This window comes from Rhipicephalus microplus, chromosome X (genome assembly GCF_043290135.1).
Source record: "Rhipicephalus microplus isolate Deutch F79 chromosome X, USDA_Rmic, whole genome shotgun sequence".
NCBI classification, from domain to species: Eukaryota; Metazoa; Arthropoda; class Arachnida; order Ixodida; family Ixodidae; genus Rhipicephalus; species Rhipicephalus microplus.
This window is the reverse complement of record NC_134710.1, coordinates 468,858,995-468,880,044: the sequence shown is the minus strand read 5'-3', so window position 1 is coordinate 468,880,044 and position 21,050 is coordinate 468,858,995. Positions and strand designations below refer to the sequence as shown.

The following is a 21,050-nucleotide window of genomic DNA, read 5'->3' as shown; positions in this document are numbered from 1 at the left end:
TGTACTCTCCTATGAACATAATGCTAAAAACTAATCACAGATTTAATAAGATCATCTCAAGAAACTGAAATGAGAAAATTAGATGAAGTTACCCAAGTCTACCCTTAAAACGCGAGCTACCAGCAACAAGTGTGTAGCTGAGGATTGTTACCGTTGCATAGATAATAATATTAATGATTGTAATAATAATAATAAAAGGCATGACATAGCCCCGCAAGCCTCTGCTAATGGCAGTCCTAGCCGAGCCAGAAGGCCTTCAAGCCGAGCCAAATCGTGGTCAAGAAAAACATGCAGAAATTTGACGACGCGAGTAATATTGTGGTCTGAAAGTCAGATATGCTGTGTGATATGTAGAAGAAATAGACATCAAAACATTGCATGTGCCAACATGGAAGCTAATTAATGTTTTAGACAACAAGGACAGGTTGCGAAGTGAAAATTTCCACTGTATTCTTTAAAAGTACTGTCATGTGGTAAGTGATATATTGGGCAAGCTGGGAGGTGTTTGAATAACAGACTAATGGATCACAGGGCATTGCTGAAGGCCCACCTTTCATAGAATTTGTGCCTACATTGCAGCGATTGCAAGTGTTACCCATTACTTTGCGAAAAGTGGGTGTTGTCCCGGCACAGGAATAGGACAGCGAGAGAAGTTGTTGAGGCTTTTTATATACACAAGTATGGTGACACGTGTGTCGTGAGGCCTTCGGTGACTTTGCACCAACTAGAGATAAATTACCTAACCACCAAGGTCTAATCTTTCACGTCATATTTTTTTCCTAGTTATATATGTGTATCCTTCAATAAACTTTCAGTTGCTAGTCTGCGCTTGCGTGTGTGCCTTCTCTGTTTCTTGTCACTTATTTCGCGCAGTTGTTTAGTTATGTTTTTTTTAACTTTACGCTGCCACGATTGCAACAACCAGTACATCGGTGAGACCACTGATTTCAAGGAAAGAGTTGAACAACACGAATATGACGTCGGGAAACTACGCGTGACCTCATATGCCCTCGCTAAACATGTGAAATCTGCAGGCCACCAAACTGACTGGTCAAGAGCGCATGTTCAGGCCAAAGGAAAGCTTACATCATGCCTGCACCTTAAATACCAGCACATGCAGACAACTACACATATGCTGAAAAGGAGTGATGAGTCGCTTCCAACAATGTACTTCTGGTGCTTACGTCATGTACTTAGGCATATTTAAACATGGTGTGCCTTTATTATGGCTATTTTTGTGAACAAGGCTCCCGTAGCGGGTTCCATGATGTCAGTAAACTTTGTATTATTTTAGTAGGTGTATCCTTTCGGGTCTTCACAAAGAAGCAACAGTAGTGCACTGCTTTTTTATTGTTCACACATCTTTCAGCTGTTCACTGTAGGTGCAGCCAAAGGAGTGGCTATTTAAGCTTTGATCAATGATGATGCTTATTTTTGTGATGGTTGCACAGACTGGTGTCAGTTTCCATGACCAGTCCAGCATTTCCAGAAATTCCCCAACTCTTCCAGGTTAGTAGATACCATGTCCAGCCTCTACTATTAACGTCTGACAAGACCTGCTAAATATGAATGGATGACTATCAACACATTTGTTCCACACTGAATATGTTGTCTTCACAGATTCTGCCAAACGATGGCAATGTTGAACAATCGTGACTTTGAACACCTGTGTCCTCAACAGGCCAAAAGATGGCTGCATTTCCATCGACAATATTCTTAGGCGATTGCCTAACTTGAGAGCATATCTTTGCGTCTTTACTGCATCATGTGATCTCTGAATCACAAATACCTCTTGCACGAAGAGTCCCTGAGAAAAGATGTACGAAGGCTATACACATAGCAAATGCTTTGTCTGACTGCCCAAGACAACTGCCTATTAAGAATCGCATCTTCCATTGCAAACCTCATGAGTTAAGGTAGTGTTAGCTTGCAACCTTGGCACGAATACAACACCCAGTTTGCAGGACTTGACCTTGCTCAAGTAAAGTGGGAACCAAATAAGTGCACCTGCATTTTTATTGAGGCAGGGCTGATTGATTGATATGTGAGGTTCAACGTCCCAAAACCACCATATGATTATGAAAGACGCCGTAGTGGAGGGCTCCGGAAATTTCAACCCCCTGGGGTTTTTCAACCTGCACCCAAATATGAGCACATGAGCCTACAGTCTTTTCGCCTCCCAAAAATGCAGTCGCCGCAGCCAGGATTCGATCCCGCGACATGCGTGTAAGTAGCCGAGTACCTTAGACACTAGACCACTGCGGCGAGGCGATTAAGGTAGGGCTGGCCGACAAGGATGTGATACTAGGAGGCTGCCAGTAAGCCACCCATGGTGAAAAGCAACGGAAAAGTCTATTTTTCAACAAGAATTCTTAAGATTAGCTAACCACCCACAGTCCAGATAATGATCACAGGCATACAAGTCATGCAGAGAACAAATTAAAGAAGAACTTCAACAAACGAAAGAAGCATGTGCAACTTCTGTGCATCCAATATACCACACTTGGTCAAGGCGATCAATTTCATTTCAACCGAGCTTTTGCAATGCTGTGAAGACTGCAACACAGCATCTTAGTTCACAATAAAAACACTCCAACTGATGTTCAGCACTTTCCAGTACATTTCTGTCTGTTTTTGTTCCACTACAACTCCTTGTGTGCCTTCAAACAAACCTTTACTCATCGGTGCAACTGCTTAGTGACAACTGAAATGGTGAAAGCTACAGAAAAAGTTCACAGCATTACAAATCTCATTGGCCCCACCTGCCAGCGTTAATGTCCTTTGAACCCCAAAAAGCATGTGTGTATGCGTAGCAGTACTTGCGCTGAATAACATGCAATCGCAAATGCTCTGTTCATAGAATTAAATACCAGTCCTCTATTTTAGGCTGGATGGAGAAATTGCAGAGTCAAAACAAAGGCAACAGCCAACTCAGTGAACGACCACATTCGTTAGGGAGTTTCTCATCAACAGGAGTAACCTGCTAGCTCTGCAGTGAAGAGCAACTACGGGCTCGACCATTGCTGCACAGCTCATCGCACAGAGCCCAGTTCAAGTGGGAACATTACCCCGAGGTCTGATCCTTCAAGAACGGTTTTGATTGCTGAGCAGCCATACGCAACCTCCTCTGTCACCAGACAGTGGCTGGAAAGGCTTAGACTGGGGCCACCTGGCAGGAAAAAGAGGGTTTAGAAACCACGAGCAAGTCAATAATCACTCTGCTTGGCATGGTAGCTATTGCATGGCTGCTTTTTCTCCTTGACCAAGGTTAAAGTACATTGGCCAAAAGTTTGAACATATTTTTCACAGTGAAATAGGTTCACAGAAAAGCTTGAGAGCTTATATACAAAATAAAAATGCTCTCACCATGCATAGTTAAGTAGCGTTGGTTCCCTCATAAGTAAGCTGTGGATAAATCGAACTTGATGGAAAGCAGCTTCCGCATAAACAGCACCATGATACCAGCCTACAGACCCAATGACAATAAACTTGTCATTGGATCTGTAGGCTGATACTGATAAACTTGTCATGACAATAAACTTGTCAATAAACTTGTCAAGAACACCAGCACAAACTACTATTTGTTAGATGGGTGTACAAAAAGGAAACAATATGACAAAAAGAATGTTAGATGATAATGCTTGCACAGTGGTAACAAAAATATAATGCATCAGGCAATAGTGAGAATACTAATGCAAGTTAATGATGTAAATTTTACAACGCTGCGCCCATCATGATGAAGAAAAAAATGGCAGCATATGCACGGAGTGAATGATGGGGAGTGGGGCGAAGCATTCGTTCGTCCGTCCGTTCCTGCGTACGTCTGTGTAACCGTCCATGCGTACGTCTGTGTAACCGTCCATGCGTCCATCCACCCGTCCGTGCGTGCGTCTGTTCGTGTGTCCGTCCCTGCGTTCGTCCATGCATCCGGGCCTGCGTCCGTTCATGCGTCCATCCATGCATCTGTCTGTGTGTCCGTTCGTCCATCTATTCAGCACGCCAAGTACCACCATCTCGCATCTTTTCATCATATATTCTCCATATAGAAGCACCACCATCCAGCAGACATTTCTAGGACAAAACAGGAGGTGGCACATGCACACTTTCTTACCACTTGCGCTTCGGGTTTACTTCCCACCTTTAACCACCTCGAGTTCGTGGTATATACTAGTTCACTGTATTCATGGCTATGCGGCTCAAGGCTCGCTAAACCTTTCTAAAACCAAGGAGGTTACACCCAGCGAGTATAACGTAGCAACCCTTTCTTGTCAGATCGTGCTCAATGTACATGCCAATAGCTGCTAATGGGGATCGCAGCGTGCGCGTTACTTAAAGGCCGAATGCTCCTGTCTCTCATTCCCCCTTAGCAGCCATTAACAAGTGCATTGAGCACTATCTTTTATTGTTCAACAACGCACAGAAGAAATCTCTCACCGGAACCACCTTGGAGGTCAAAATCGTAAGGACCGCTATTTCGGGTATGTGCCACTGGTGGTTACGTACTACGAGGGACGCACAAGCCACACCATAAGAAGCTTCGCCCCTAAAAAGCCCTTCCCGTCAGGTTGATTGGTTCACACCGCCAGGAATAAGAGCTGTTGACTACAGGCAGGTCTAGCCTAGGTTACTAGCAACTGCCACTGCTTCACCGAGCAACAACTTGAAAGCCTCGTTACCAACCCGCTACAAAAAAAAAAAAAAAACATTATTCGAAGAGTTCTGTTGCAAAACTACGAGATTATTTTCAAGAATATATTTCTTGTTCCTGTATATGTTTAAAGCATGTATATTCCCGAGTTCCTGTATATTCTTGTACCTTTACAATGTGGTCTTCCAGATTACACTATAATGGTACGTCTGCACTATAGTTAGCAAAATGTGCACGACCTGCCATGCAAAGCGAGTGATGCCGTCACAAGCAGCAATAGTCACAAAAAGGGGCAGCAACACATGGCAACCACTTGAATGGCTGTGAGACCCATCTTTTGAGGCAGCCACAAAACGAGAATTAATTGTACAAACTGGTCAGACAACATCTTTGTGGAGTGCACGAAAAGAGAAAGTCGCATTTTCACTGCTTTCTTTCAAGTTGCCATTTCCCAAAAAATGTGAAATTAAAAGGTGCTAATGAATTAAATTGATTGTACCAGATCATTCAGAAGAAAAAAAAAGGTGTACAGTCTTAGCAGAAAAAAAAAGTCACAAATATTGTACAAAATTTTTTTATATTTTACAAGACAGGAACACAATGGCTCAAAAAAATGTTTGATAAATTAGCAGCAGAAGAAGTGAAGTGAAGCAGACATGCGCTCGGGCACTTCTGCTAAATTGTTTCCAAGGTGCCTATCATGCTCATGATATAGAAGACGCACTTAATGACCTTCCAAGGTGAAAATAGAGCTGCAGCACTGACAGACAACTGCAAAACATCCTCCTCCATTGCCTGTGCCATAGTCTCCCAGGTCGATTTCACAGCCCCAGGAAACACTTGCACCAATGCAAGCAAAAAATATTTCTTGCATTTACCTTTACTCATTCACATTATTTCAAAGCTGGTGGATCACCAGAACAACCCTCACCACCAATAGCTGCAGCCATACCATCTAGCACAGTAGGGCCCTCGCCACGATATCCTGCAAGTTGACACCACAGACAGTCCACTGATGGTGCAGTGTGCAAGTTGCCAAACATTCTCGATTGATATGTGGGGTTTAACGTCCCAAAACCATCATATGATTATGAGAGACGCCGTAGTAGAGGGCTCCGGAAATTCGACCACCTGGAGTTCTTTAACGTGCACCCAAATCTGAGCACATGGGCCTAAAACATTTTCGCCTCCATTGGAAATGTAGCCGCCGCAGCCGGGATACGAACCCGCGACCTGCGGGTCAGCAGCCGAGTACCTTAGCCATTAGACCACCGCGGTGAGGCTGCCGAACATTCTCGTCTCCAGCAATGCGCTAGCCACATTACTAGTGATACACAGGTTGAAATCATTTCTAGGCCTTTTGGGTTTACCCAATGTCTTAATACCGTTGTGATGATGTTTATTCGAGCAGAGAAGTCGCAACGAGGTTGCAACAAAAAATGGCCGTACGGCAAGTCTGGCTAAGGCGGCACAGGCTCTCGCGCAATCAGAGCACGGGGCTTTTTTCGTTATCTTCCGAAGGCGCATACGCGTTGGTGCGTATGCTCCACTACAATACCACCAGGGTGAAGAGTAGCCATCCTGGCGACTCAGGGAGTAGGCACAATGATGGGGTCGTAGTAGGGCTTGAGACGGTCGACGTGTACGGTCTCGCGTTCTCGACGGCGCAAATCTGGTGATTGTATTAGTGGCTCGATGATGTAATTCACGGGGGAGGTTGCGTCAATGACACGGTACGGACCATGGTACCAGGCCAGAAGTTCAGAAGACAGGCCAGGAACGTGCGGGGGCACCCAAAGCCACACAAGGGAGCCAGTACGAAACGTAGGAGCCATGTGGTGAACCTCATCATGTCGAGTCTTTTGTAGACCTTGAGCCTCACTTGCCAGAGACCGAGCCAACTGACGGCAGTCTTCAGCGTATCTGGCGACTTCCAAAAGCGGGGAGCACTCAGATGCATCAGGGCGGTACAGGAGTATAGTTTCGAGTGGGTGGGAAGGTTCGCGACCGTACAACAGAAAGAACGGGGCAAAACCGGTAGTCGCTTGCGTCGCGGTGTTATAAGCGAATGTAACAAAAGGTAATACAGCGTCCCAGTTAGTGTGGTCGGAGGAGATGTACATCCTCAGCATGTCGCCAAGTGTGCGATTGAAGCGCTCAGTGAGACCATTTGTCTGTGGATGGTGTACGGTAAATTTACGGTGGATGATGTTGCATTCAGTGCGGCTAGCTTGGATGACCTCCGACAGAAACACTCGACCCCTATCACTGAGTAATTCCCGCGAAGCACCATGGCGTAGAATGAAGCTGCGAAAAATGAAGAGTGCAACTTCGTGGGCGGTCGCTGCCGGTAGAGCTGCAGTCTCAGCGTAGCGTGTCAGATGATCGACGCCGACAATAATCCACCGGTTTCCAGAGCCACTATATGGGAGGGGGCCATAGAGGTCAATACCCACACAGTCGAATGGGCGAGCCGGGCAGGGGAGTGGCTGTAACATGCCAGTAAGGTGCCGTGGAGGTGTCTTGTTTTGTTGGCAAGTGGTGCAAGACTGAACGTATTTCTGCACAAAGCGATACATTCCTCGCCAGTAATATCGTTGGCGCAGCCTTTCGTAGGTTTTCAGGACACCTGCGTGAGCACTTTGGGGATCTGCATGGAAATTCATGCAGATGTCAGAGCGCATATGAGTTGGGACAGCAAGGAGCCACTTCCGACCACCATCACATTTGGTGGAGGCTGCTGAGATCCCCAAGCAGAGCTGGAGCTCCGCTCTCGCAAGTTGGCCGAGAGACCACCACGAAACATGACTGACGCAGTCACCATCCAGCCCATCCCAGTCTACCCAGCACCTCCACCAAATGTGATGATGTTTATTCGAGCAAAGAAGTCGCAACGAGGTTGCAACAAAAAATGGCCGTACGACAAGTCTGGCAAAGGCGGCACAGGCTCTCGCACAATCAGAGCACGGGGCTTTTTTCGTTATCTTCCGAAGGCGCATACGTGTTGGTGCGTATGCTCCACTACACCGTCATTGCTTCATGACATCCTCTTTGCGATTCCTCGCTAAAGAAGAAAATATGCTTACATTGAAGGCAGTAGTGCATATGACATGAGCACAACCAAGTGCTTTGCCTTCCAGCATCTGTACCTGTGCACCAATATTACAGAACACTAATTGGATTGGAACATTTGACAGCGGATGTCACTTCCTGCGATACTCAATATTTTCATTCCAGCAGACATTTCGCCTAGAGTATACCGTAATTACTCGAATCTAACGCGCACCTTTTTTCCGGTTAAGCGAGTTCATAAATCGCATGCGCGTTAGAATCGAGTACGAACAAAAAAATTACGGTCAATCTATTGCCATCGGCAAATCCAAAATGGCCGCCCCCTACGTGCATCGGCATGGCGCGTCCGCCGTTTCTGACTATGTTTCCCATGTGCGGCACTTCGTACGTGTGCTGAGGAGTTCGTCATCTAGTAGTGCATTAGCATCGACGGCGTGGAAGGGCCGACTCCAAAAACTCGAGTGCACCACGATGCCGCTTTTAAAAGAAAAGTCATCGCGTGTGCAGAAACGGACGGAAATCGGGCCGCATCGCGGTCGTTCGGAGTTCCCAAAACGTGCGTGCGGGACCGGCGGAAACGAAAGCAGAAGATTGTCGACAGCAAAGCTTCGCGCAAATGCTTCAGTGGACCACAGCAGGGTCGGTTTCCGCAAATTAAAGAGCTGCTCGGCGAGTATGTATGTGCTTGAGCAGCGAGCGGCACAGCGGCCCGTGACGACAGAACTGCTCCAAATGCGAGCTATGCAATTAGTCTTAGAAAAAGGTCTAATGCGGAGCCAGTTTAAAGCGAGCAGGTGCTGGCTAACTAACTTTATAAAGAGGAAAGGCTTTTCCCTCCGAAGAGGAACGGCTTTGCCCTCCGAAGAGGAACACGCATATGTGAAACGTTTTGCGGAGGAGTACGATGAAAAGCTTCAGTTTTCAGAGGTTCGTCCTAAACTTGCGGTGCAACAACGGCTACCTGCTTGGGCAAATCGGGAATGCCGATCAGACGCCTCTTTACTTCGACATGCCTGGCACCACAACCGTCGAGAAGAAGGGGGCGAAGCAAGTTTGCGTGCTGACATCGGTCCACGGTAAAACTACAGTGACGGCAATGCTCTGTTACACGTCAGATGGGCACAAGCTTCGCCCGTACCTTCTATTTAAATGGAAGACGCTCCCGAAAGGAGTCGTTTTTTCGAGTGATGTGATCGTGCGGGCCAGCGAGAAAAATGGGTGCGCGTTGCAATCAATTTCTTACGTTTTTTTTTTCTTTTTTCGCGGTAGAAATCAGGTGCGCGTTACAATAGAGGGCGCGGTAGAATCGAGTAAATACGGTAGTCGATACTTAAGATGGGAAATGCGAGAAAGGTGATGGCACACATATTTTCAGTCACTGACTGGCCCTTTGGCGGTACACTGGACCGAATGCTGTCCACTCTAGACACCTGGCTGGTGGGGCATTTTCTGCAGTGCTGAAATTCGGTCCATGTTTTGCCTTTAGCATAGTTGTGGCATCATTGTGCAACTAAGTGAGTTTTGTTTAAAAGCAACCATCACCATCCAGCAATCACCTGGTGCAATAAAATTTCAGTGGTATGAATTTTACAGGGTTGCACGAAATATTTGTATCAATCCAACATATCCCCCCCCCCCAAAAAATTTGACAGAAAAATTCCTATTACCTATTCACACTTTCTTGTTCAAATCGTCTGTGACTGCTATCTGTGTTGTATAAGTGCATGTACACGGCCTCACTAATGTTTTCGCATGCCACAGCACTCCAGGCACGTCACGTATCGGCCGTCATTGATGCAGCACACATTATCTCCTTCCTCGTGGGCCAAAGCACAGAGCTGTGATGTGAAAAGCTCTTTTTCAATGCCCTACTCGGTAAGCAAACCTGAGGTTCAAAGTGGCTTTGAACAGATGGCACTTACAGTCTACCATATTTATTCGAATATAGGTCGACCTTTTTTTTTTCTACAAATGTTGTTCATAACCAGCTATTGACCTATATTCGTGACCAAAGAATCTCGACCTATATTCATGATCAAACCACCCAAAAGCGCCGAGCGTATGTTCAACTGAGACGCCTGCTGTTCAAGCGGTTCTTGCTGCATATGCACGTTATACACCATAAAATCTGGAATAAAAGCACCCCCCTCCCCCCCTTCTTTTGTGACTACTCAAGTAATAGAGAAAAATGTTATTTATGCAATAGCTGTTTACCACCTTTTCAAAGTTGCGGCGAAATCCATCCGCTCCGCCATGTTTGTGATGAAACCCACAATTTACCTAGGTATAGGCTGTGAAGTCCCTAGCCCACTAGCCATGCTTTCGGAACTGCTTTCCGGCCCGCGACCGCTCTGGCACTAGCCTGAGGCCTTGCCATTTTTTGTTGATTGTACAATCGGCGTGACTGGGTGATTGTTGGCATTTGCTTTAGGTGCTGCACCGTGCTCGCTACAAGGCTGGAGAAATTAGGTGCCTTCTGACCACCACTACCATTTTCTTGTGCGTGGTTGCGAGGATGTCTCGTCTGCAGAGCTACACAGGTGACTTCAAGAGCCAAGCGATACTTTTTTCCAAGGGCTCGAGCAATTGTGCTGAGCAGCCGAGTTCTGTGTAAATGAGAAGTTGATTAGGGGTAGGTGAAAGCGGCGGGACCATCTATTTGCGTGCAACGGACAGCGTCATGCATTTCGTGAACCAGCAATCCACAGCAATACCAACGAGGACGACGGCATTTGGGAAGCCGCCAATGCTTGCGAAGAATAGGATGACCAGAACATTTTGCACATCAGACAAGATGACAACCCTGATGGCGATTAGTGCGCTAAGTTATGCGAGTAAAGGTGTGCTATGATTCAATTTTTCTCTTTCTCAATTAAAGAAAAAGATGTGGGCCGACCTATATTCGATCATTTTTTTTTGCTTGTATAACACATAAGTAGGGGTCGACTTACATTCGTGCCCAACCTATTTTCGAGTAAATATGGTAGTTAGCAGCAATAACTGTTTGTGCCACAACTAACAGCTGCCACACCAGATGGAAGCAGATCAGACACAAAAGACAACATTATCATTGTAGTTTGACAGCGTAATGACATAATGCACCATAAGAACATAAAAAATGTTGCATCCAGTGTGAATGTCTGCACTTTTAATAATATAAAAAAGCCTGGTATGTGAGAATTCTCGTGATAAGCAATGACGCTTTGTCGAGATGCCATAGGATCCAAACACGTGCAAATTGTGGGGTTTTTTTTTTTTTTTTGTCTAGGGGGACATTGACTTCGAAGATACACGATGATTGCACAGATGTTTGTGATCAATGAATCTCTTCGACAATTGCTACACCTCTGGCTTCTCTCCAGAGCAACTAAATGCGTGGGGGTGAAATTCTCAATGAAAACACCAACTAGATAGGAACAAAACACGACGAAGAAAACTGGAGAATGCTGCCATCCTTCATATTCATGCTTGTCACACTGTCACAAAGTTCTAACTGCACCAACTTGCTCATAGAATTGCTTCGCTGGTTCTCAGAAGTTCATCTTATGCAATGTGCTGACAGTATACGCACGAATTTCGAGGCATCTCCCTCCCCTCCTGATCCACGCATGAGAGCAGCACAATTTGTCACATGTGGGCTGTCTACTCATACATCCACATGTGCAAGTTCTTTGAAGTTCTTTCTCGACAACGCTTTCAAACAAATACAGGCAACCACACACGATTTACTCACAAGGTCAACTGCAGCCCCACTTCTTAAACTGAGGCTAGGCTGGTTCGCTCAGGGAGAAATTGTTCGCTCGTCCAGCGAGGACAACAATTTCTCCTTGTTTGCAGCTTTGAAGTTCAATGAAATCTAACATTTCATGGCGTAAATTTGCAAGGTTCAATGTGGCTTTGAGCTACCTTTTCAAATTGGACATCTTTGTGCAAGCACAAAAAGCATTCCACAAAGAGACTCAAGCTTTGAAATCGTAAAACAGGGTTGAGGTGAGGTCTGATCGTCAACCCTATTTCATGATTGGACTGCCAATATTTTTCAGAGATTGTCGAAGAAAACTGCAGCTATCCTGGAGTCAACACAACTGTGCTGTCTTTGGTGCAAAGCAAAACATAAAATCGGATAAATAACAGTGCTGCTGCTTGCCAGTGTTCAATGATACACATTTCTTGATACAGCACAGGGTTACATAAGCATATATGAAGTCATAATTCTGTCAAGTGCCCTGTTCGTTAAAGCAACAAGATATTTGCGAAGGCACGTGAATAGTCTAGCTGTGTGGCATTGCATACAAGAATACAGTAGGAGTTTTTAAATCGGGGCAGTTTTAAAACAATCCTTTCCTAGCGAGCCCTACTTGGCACCAAGATACCAAAGAAACTAAGAATCACTACCGAGTGGATGCAAGAGAGAAGCAAGCAAGCACTGACCATACTTGGCAGGAATGGAGAGGTTCATCAACCCAACTTCAAAGGCCTTCTTGACAATGTCCCACGGAAACTGCACACCAGAGAATATAAAATGTCCTTTTAAAGCAGCACAAGCATTACAGGAACGTATAAATCATTAAAAATTACCCCAGCTCTGTGAGTCTTGTACATTAATAACTAAAAAATGTAACTGCAATTAGAGTGATGGCCACCGGGAAAACATCATTTTGTCATGCATTCAAACAGCAGCAGCATTTGAAAAATGACTAAATGTCAGAAGAATGCCGATGCTGCAGGTGCAGTTAGCAATTAAGTTACAAGAACTTCGTGAGACACATTGAAGAAACCCGCAGTCGATGGAATCATGACGTATAAAAAATAGAGGAGATATTACACGATATGTCAACATGATACAGAGAATCCCAACTAATTTTGCTACGAAAAAATTTCCAGATGACGTAGAAAAATACTCGCGTACATCCTACAGCATGGACCACCAGTTGATCCCAGATATAACGAACAAGGGAGATTGCAAAGTAGTACAATATATCAATAATTTGAATGCAAAATATGCATACTGAGGCCTAAATTGAAGCATTTCAGGCCTTAGAAATCGTTACAAGGGCTAACATAATGATTTCCTCACAGTATAATGAATGACAAGGTGTGAACTGCAAGTTACCGCATGAAAACAGTCTCTATACTTGTCTTGCTTTTTGTGTGCCGTCATGTTGCAGTCATCCTCAATATCATTCAAGCTTTTCAAATAAGTGAATTCAGCTCTTTTCTACAACAGCATTGATTGACACATTGAAATAGCTTATTTTTGTTTGCACGGCACTCCACTCGCCCGCGATTATGTCTGCCTTAATTTCAGCTAACGTCATGCTGTCGTTGTGCACCGATGGTGAACCCAATCACAGTGTCAGTGCTCGTGCCAACTCCAAGCTCATTGGCTGTGTAGGCGCTGCCTCTTCTATCTTGGTGTCAGAGTCGTCGGAAGTCACTTGAATTATTTTGACATCGGTCAATTCTACCCACAGCTCGAGGTATTCGTCAGCGTTGGCAAAGCCCTCAAAGGTTATCCTGACTGTAATTGAAACACCGGCAGCGTGCAGATTGTCGAAGGGAATGTCGGCCGGTGGAAGTTCGTCGCACATACTGTCCACTCCAAGCGACACGGTCGTCTCGGCGTCCAGTAGGAAGCTCGCGTGGTGAAAACAGATTGGAAGGGCTGTTGCATAACCGCCATCCACGAGTCTGCAAGCATGCCGACGGCAGACCATAGATCAACAGCGTAGCTTTTCCCGCTGCACAGGCAGCACAGCACCATGCGGCTGTGGCATGGCTGTGGCCACAGGTTTGACTAAGCTTAGGCTAGCAACGAATTGATGTGCGCTGGATTGCGGCATTTGCGGTTCAGAGCGTATGACAACCGTGGGGTGGTGCGTTCGAGGGTACAAAAACAATCAAAATGACGGCATTGATAGTGATTTCGAGCATGCGGTTAGCGGTAAATAGTCCGGAAAATCCGACGGCAAAAGCTATAAACGTCTGGAACATTGGAGTTTTTAATACATTGACTCTATGGGGAACTTGACAGGGCCACAGATGAGTCCGGGAAATCCGGCATGTCCGGAATTTTGCACCGACTGTATCAAAATTTGATATATCTAGGATTGACTTATGTTATAAGTCACTGGAGCCACAAATATCTTTACTATCAGCGGTAGGTCACTGTCATATCCGCTTTAAGCTGAGCAGTACGATGCGATTAAAAGACGCACGCCACTCCGATGTCACTGTCTCAAAAGAACCACGTGTTTATTCAACAGCCGCTTTTTATCACTTTACACCAGTGACGTCATAGGACAGCACACTAGTTCTTGGCCCAAACAAAGATAACAATAACACTACATCCTTCCTTTTTTTTTTTTAAAGAAGTATTGTAACACAAAGCAAACAAAGAAACAAATCAATATGAATTGCAACAGCACAGAACTGTATGCTGCAAGTTTCAAGTGTAGCCGTATCGCTGTGGTGGACTTGTTTCTTGACCATAGCGTGTCACATAACGACCAAGTCTCCCACTATCCAAGGAAGCCACCGGCATTGAAATGAGCGCAGAATGCTCTGCCGAGAACTTGTGTTCCTCAGATTGCCCTGCAGCGTTCAGATTCACAGGAAAGTGATAAGATGGGTCATGCGCGCAAGTTCCCTCGTTGTATCTAACCAATGCCCTTTCATTTCTCTCTACCTCGGTCCCGTTTTCTGTCAGCATAACCGATATGACCGTGCTTTGGGCTGGACTGAGCACCCCCGTTGTTTGAATTTCGCTGTCTTTCATCCATACTCGATTTCCAGAGACAAGTTGTGGTAACAGAGTTACAGCATGATGACGGTCGTAGTTGAGCCTTTGCTTATTTAGAAATATCTTGTCCTTGTACCGGAGGCTTCTAAGAGTGCTCGCCTTTGACGGTACAAGTTTTTTCGGATGTACGGGCAGCATAGAACGTAACTGCCTGCCCATAAGCAGCTGGGCTGGACTTGTACCCAGAGAACCAGGGGAGTGCCTGTACGCTAGGAAGGCTAGATAAGGGTCAGCAGATTTTTCCAACATCCGTTTTACTGTTTGCACTGTACGTTCGGCTTCTCCATTTGACTGCAGGTACCTGCGACTGAATGTGACGCGACGAATGCCGTAACTTGTTGCAAAGAGCGCGAATTGAGGACCGTTGTCTATTATGACCAGTTCTGGGATCCAATGCCTAGCAAATATACTCTTGATTTGAACAATAACCACCGCAGAGGTCGTGGACGATAACAGAGCGAGCTCCGGATATCTCTAAAAATAGTCTACGACCGCAAAGTACATTTTCTCATACAAATGGAACAGATCAGCTCCAACCTTCAAGCAAGGCAAGCTAGGAGACTCGGGCGGCATCATGGGCTCAACTTTTTGAACGCGCAGCCTCGCACATTCTTGACAACTGTTTATCGAAGCTTCCAGCTCGATGCTGAGACCTGGCCACCACACAGATTCTCGGGCCCTTGCACGGCATTTCACAATGCCCTGGTGACCTTCATGCAAAGAACAAAGTACTTCGCTCCTTACGTTCTGAGGCACGACTAGGCGAGACCCATGTAGGAGCACCCTGTCACATATTGTAAGGTTTGCTCTCTCTGACCCGTAAGGGCTCAGCCAACTGCTCTTTATCACGACCCGGCCAGCCCTCCCTACAGTACAACTAAAGTTGTCTGCAGGTGTCTTCTTGTGCCAACCTTATCTTCTTCCAGTGTGCCGAAAACTTCAATTCACAGATACAACCTTCTGTATGGCCTTCTGCATGGTCACTGCCTCAAAAGAACCCTGTGTTTATTAAACAGCCGCTCTTTGTCACTTTACACCAGTGACGTCATAGGGCAGCACACTAGTGCTTGGCCTGAACAAAGATAACGATAACACTACAGTCACTATAAAGAAAACATTTTTTCAAAGGCTACACATGTGCGAAACATGATGAGTCTAGGCATGTGACTGAAGTGCAAATTTGCATCCACTTCAGTTCACAAATGCCGAACAGTTAAATTTTGTGCTACCGTAACAAATGCAAGCAAAAAAAAAAAAAACATCATAGCTGAAAGTTGCCGACTAAGTCTTGGGACGTTCTTGTTTATGCAGACTTTTCCTTGTTGATGCGGTACCATACTGTGCATGACCTGTACGTAAAAAGGCAATTTCAATTCTCCGCTTTTATAATTCTACGGGTGCCTGCACAGTGTCGAAAACAGTGTCAACTATGAACCACCACCACCCAAGTGCTGTATATGCACGCCCTCATTTTTGTTGAAGATGCGAGTCCCCCCTTCCAAATGCAGCAACAGCAAAAAATGACCGAGTCGGATGAATTATTTGCAGCAATGGATGCCTAATTCGAAGATCGTGGGCTTGGATTGTAATGACAAAAAAGGGTCATTTTTTTGTCCATTTTACAGTAGACTCTCAGTAAACGGAACCTGAAGGAACCGAGGAAATACAGTCGAACCTTGCTACAACAAAACTGAAGGGGTGCGAAAAAATTTCGTTAGAGCGACAATTTTGTTGTAGCGAAATCGAAAAAATATAGCCGATCTGAACTAGCAAAACAAAGAAACGTTTATTCTCAAAATTCAAAAAGTGTCCGCTGCTTTTTATTTATCCCAGCAGCGTCATGAGGCGATTCTCACCCATGCATATCGAGGTCATCGTGAAAACCACGCTGAAACGGTGAATATAGCCGCTTTCGTGAATGAACCAAACAGTTGCATTAACACGTTGACACCAGCAGCTGTCCGCCGTCATAACGCCGATATGGCAGCAGGTTATCTTGAAGCGGTGACTTTTGCCCTATTTTATGCCAATCTTATTATCCATCACTCGTGGTTAGCTGATTTTGTTGATAATGCAGATAAACAGCTGCTCTGTTTAGTTACCACACTCGTCAAGGGTGAACAAAATGATAAGCATTGGAACCGGAAAAGGCATCATTCTGCAGATGCACCCAGCAGCTGCGGGAAGGAAACCATGAACTAAGCAACTGAGTTTGAGCTTCGGATCGTCTGTGGCTATACAGTAAACCCAATTTTTAACATTTTGATGCATTTTCAGAAACTGAAAATACGTCGACGAAGTCTAAAATACGCGTTGGCACCACCAGAAACCACCGCTGTTCAACAAGCGTGGGTGCCGCCACTCCTCGATAGCGATGGGGGCGCCTATGCTTGCTTAACAGCGGTGGTTTCTGGTGGTGTCAGCGCATGTTTTAGACTTTGTCGTTGTATTTTCAGGTTCTGAAAATGCATCAAAATGTTAAATATTGGATTTACTGTATAGCGATAGATATCTGATCCTGAAATCGCATTGTGAAATTTCGGTGAAGCGAGATTGCAGAAGCAAAAGTGTTCGTTGTGGCAACAATATCTATGCATTAACTCCTATACACTGCTGACGGGGAAATTTTTCGTTGTAGCGGGAATTTCATTAAGGGGAGACGCGGGTCGAAAAGTCGCGGTTTTCCGGAAAATTTTCGCTTTTTTTTTATGGCTGTATTGGCATCCTTGGACTATAATCTATTACTTCTGAAAATATCAAGCTGAAATTCGCACGAGAAATTATCAAAAAATGCTTCCAAGTGGGCAGCGGTGACGCGAGAAATGCGCGAAAAACGGCGAAGTTCGCGTCGTCCTGTCGCGAAATTACGCGTTGGCCGCCATTTGCAATCGTGCACGCATGCTGCGAAGGCCGTATCCTTCATAATCCACTAGTAGCCAGTCTCGTGCCTTCATGCAGAATAAACAAAAAACTAGAAAAACAACGCGTACGTCACGCGTTTTGAATATCGCGGCACACAGCGCGAGACCGCCATTGGACGGCGGTGCGCTCCACGCTCCTCCCCCTCCTATTTCTCCGGCAAAAGAGCGAAGCCTCAGACGTCGCGATCGAGTTTTTCTGCGTTTCTCTGCATTTTTGCGCCATGGCAAGCCCGAAGAAGTGCAGTTCAGATAATCGAAAGTTCAGAACTCGCCACAAGTATCGAGGGAAACGGCGTCGGACGCTTCGCAAAGCGACAGCGAACGACGATGTCGCCCCCGACCAACGCCCCGACGCTCCGACTTCGGATAGGCCTAAGACCGTCACCGAACCCTGCGGCAGTGGTTGTGAAATAGCCGCTGCCGTGGAATTCGTCAGTGCATCCCAAAGGAAGATTGGATTCTTCGAGAGTGAACGTAGACCTGTAGATGCTGCTACTGCGAACATGCTGCTTTGCGAAATCGATGCGCTTACGGCACTTGTGGCGGGTGCGCAATGCCCAACCTGCCGCGAACGGAAGCTCGGCGTGCGAGAGGCAGCTGGAAAGCGCAAAGGACTTTCGGCATTCCTCGAACTGTGCTGTCAAAATTCTGATTGCCCTGAATCTGCACTTTCGTTCACGCACACGTCGAGACATACTGCTTCGGCCGGGGACCAAGGAACGAGCGCTCGTTTTGACAGCGGGAGCTCGCGTGACAGTTTTGCTGTAAACGTGAAGGCAGTTCTGGCAGCACGAGCTATAGGCGCAGGCCACGACCAACTTTCACGATTTTGTGCGATTCTCGGTCTTCCGAGCCCGATGCGTCACAAGACATTCAACGGCATTTGCAAGAAGCTCCATGGTGCGGCGATGACGGCAGTGAGCAAAAACTTGCACCAGGCACGAAACATCACGAAGGACGCAGTCGGCGGCAGAGATGTGCCAGTCATGTTTGATGGCACCTGGCAGAAAAGAGGTCATAAAAGCCACAATGGAGTGGGCACAGTCGTGTCCCTGGACACGGGGCTCTGCCTCGATTTTGAAGTTCTTTCGAACTACTGCCATGCTTGCAGTATACACAGGGACCTTGGGGAGGATGAAGAGATATGGCGAGCTTTTCATCTTCCAGTTTGCCAAAAAAACACTGACTGCTCATCCCATGCAATGGAACCTGCGGCAGCTGTCAATATATGGCAGAGGACCTTGTCTTATGAAACTCCACTGCGATTCACCAGCTTCCTAAGTGATGGTGACAGCAAGGCCTACACTGCAGTCTGCGAGGCAAATGTATACTGTGACACCCCCATTGACAAAGAAGAGTGCACGAACCACGTTGCAAAGCGCTTGGGAACTGCCCTATGGAAATTGGCAAGGCCACTGCCACGAGACGAAAAACTGAAATATGCGACAATAATTAAACTACAAACATATTACAAGATCGCCATCACGAGCAACAAGGACAGTGTCCGAAATATGTACACTGTCATATGGGCATCGTATTTCCATTGCTGCTCCAGTGATGGTGCCAGTAGCCACAACTTTTGCCCCATGGGACCAAATTCGTGGTGCAAGCACAAGCGTGCGGAAGCACTGGGGGAGCCTGCACTACGCCACACCCCACTGTTGACGAAGGCTCAAGGATTGGCAATTATGCCTATCTACAAGCGCCTTACAGAGGAAAAACTCCTTATTCGGTGCCTTCATGGCAAGACACAGAATGCAGCCGAATCGCTGAACAGCAAGATATGGCTGCTATGTCCAAAAACAAAGTTCGCCTCCAGAACAACTGTGGAGACAGCCACCGCTCTTGCTGTACTCTGGTACAACAAAGGCCACAGGCTTTGAAGAAGTGCTCGAAGGCATTGGAATTCTCCCCTCACAAGATCTGGCCACACATGGTGACCACTGTGACGTCATGTGCATCAGGAAGATGAACCTGAAGCAAACTGCAGAAGCGAGGGCACACCGTCGCAACACAGCTAAGAGAGCTCGTGTTGAGGACACTGACCGCAAGAGCCGTGAAGGACCAAGCTATGGTGCAGGGGACTTCTAGACACTTGCAGTGCATTCAAGGCAAGGTACTTTTCATTGTGCCCCAATTTGATGCAAAAAGAATGATTTCCTAATAAATGCCAACTTTGCGAACTTTCAAACTTGTTTTTCTCATTTTCATTTTTTCTGACAATTTCACGTTTTCCGGGCAGCCTTTTAGAAACTTATATTCATTGTATAGTAACGAAACTTGGCACACATATTCTTCAACACATGCAGAATGCAAATATCTACTCTAAATTGCAATGCCTACCAGCATTAGTTGTGAAAATATTAGCTTATTGTTTCAAGGGAGATTGAAAATAATAAGTCATTCAATACAAATTTTTTTTTCTTGGTTCCAATATTTCTGTGACATATCTATATAGATATTTGCACTTTTCAATCTACCAAGAGTCAAATAAGATCAGACACAGTGCTTTTACTGAAAGTTTAGTACATAAAAGAGTGCCCGCAAAAAATGTAACTTCTTGCTACTGTTTATGGCATAACTCAATAATTATAGCAGCTACACAAAAAATGATTGCATATTTGAAATCTGCATGAAAAACTATACTGATAACAAACTTTTCAAGTCTCTATTACTAGAAATAAAAAAAAAACTTTTTCGAGGAGAGTCTCCCCTTAAAGCGCCGTTCGTTGTAGCAGGGTTCAACTGTATGCTCTATTTAGCAGGAGTACAGTTTACTAAAAAGTTTACATGGGTGCAGAATACAAGCCCAAAGCCAAGCATTGCAGAGGCGATAGTTCTGTTTAAGCAGTAGTTCCGGTTAAGAGATTTCCGTTTATGAGTCTACTGTAACTTATTTCAGTTTACGTCTTTACTACACTAAAGTTAAAGACAACAATTCATGCCTGCTTCGTTTGGCTGAATGATAACCTGTACATGGTTTTTATGCACATATTTTTGTAAATTCAGCTATTTCAAGACTCAAAGCATCTAGTTTTGCTACCTACCGAGCTAACAGGGTATTACTACACACAAAGAGCACATATGTCAAAGTGTCCTGCATGGTTCTGCTCTTTTATATTCACATTTCTTGCACTACGCCCAAAATGAATCCTCACCAACTATGCCAGTTTCCAGTTCTGTAAAAATAGCGAAGCCAAATGCAAACAAGGAAGCTGTGCTGCTTTTAATAAAGGCAGAACCAGAGGCCCCCTTCACGTCGACAGGTGAAGGAGAGGGGGACACAAACTACTAGAACCACTGTCCTTTGTGGCATTTATTTTTTTTCTTTCTTTCTTTCTGTCGCTGGAGTCAATTTTTGTGAAGATTTAAGGCAGCGCCTTTATGATCAGGAGGATCTATCAGAATTTGGGATTGATTGATACGCGAGGTTTAACGTCCCAAAACCACCATATGATTATGAGAGACGCCGTAGTGGAGGGCTCCGGAAATTTCGACAACCTGGTGTTCTTTAACGTGCATTCAAATCTAAGCACACGGGCCTGCAACATTTCTACCTCCATCGGAAATGCAGCCGCCACAGCAGGGATTCGATCCCGTGACCTGC

At 45.6% G+C, this 21,050-nt stretch overlaps 1 protein-coding gene and 1 pseudogene across 5 annotated transcripts in view; one reads left to right on the top strand and one right to left on the bottom strand.

Moving 5' to 3' along the window:
* Mcad (Medium-chain acyl-CoA dehydrogenase) overlaps nucleotides 1-21,050 on the bottom strand; it is a 132,399-nt gene that overhangs the window by 96,537 nt on the left and 14,812 nt on the right. For 3 of the 5 annotated variants that reach the window (XM_037413070.2, XM_075880786.1, XM_075880787.1), the window contains 2 exons: nucleotides 12,152-12,221; nucleotides 3,069-3,169 (listed from right to left, as the gene is read on the bottom strand). In XM_037413070.2, the coding sequence (XP_037268967.1) occupies nucleotides 3,069-3,169; nucleotides 12,152-12,221 (171 nt within the window). The remainder of the gene's footprint in view (nucleotides 1-3,068; nucleotides 3,170-12,151; nucleotides 12,222-21,050) is intronic. The other 2 variants (XM_037413069.2, XM_075880785.1) reach the window with 1 other exon arrangement.
* Nucleotides 17,989-19,672, top strand: LOC142776684 (uncharacterized; annotated as a pseudogene).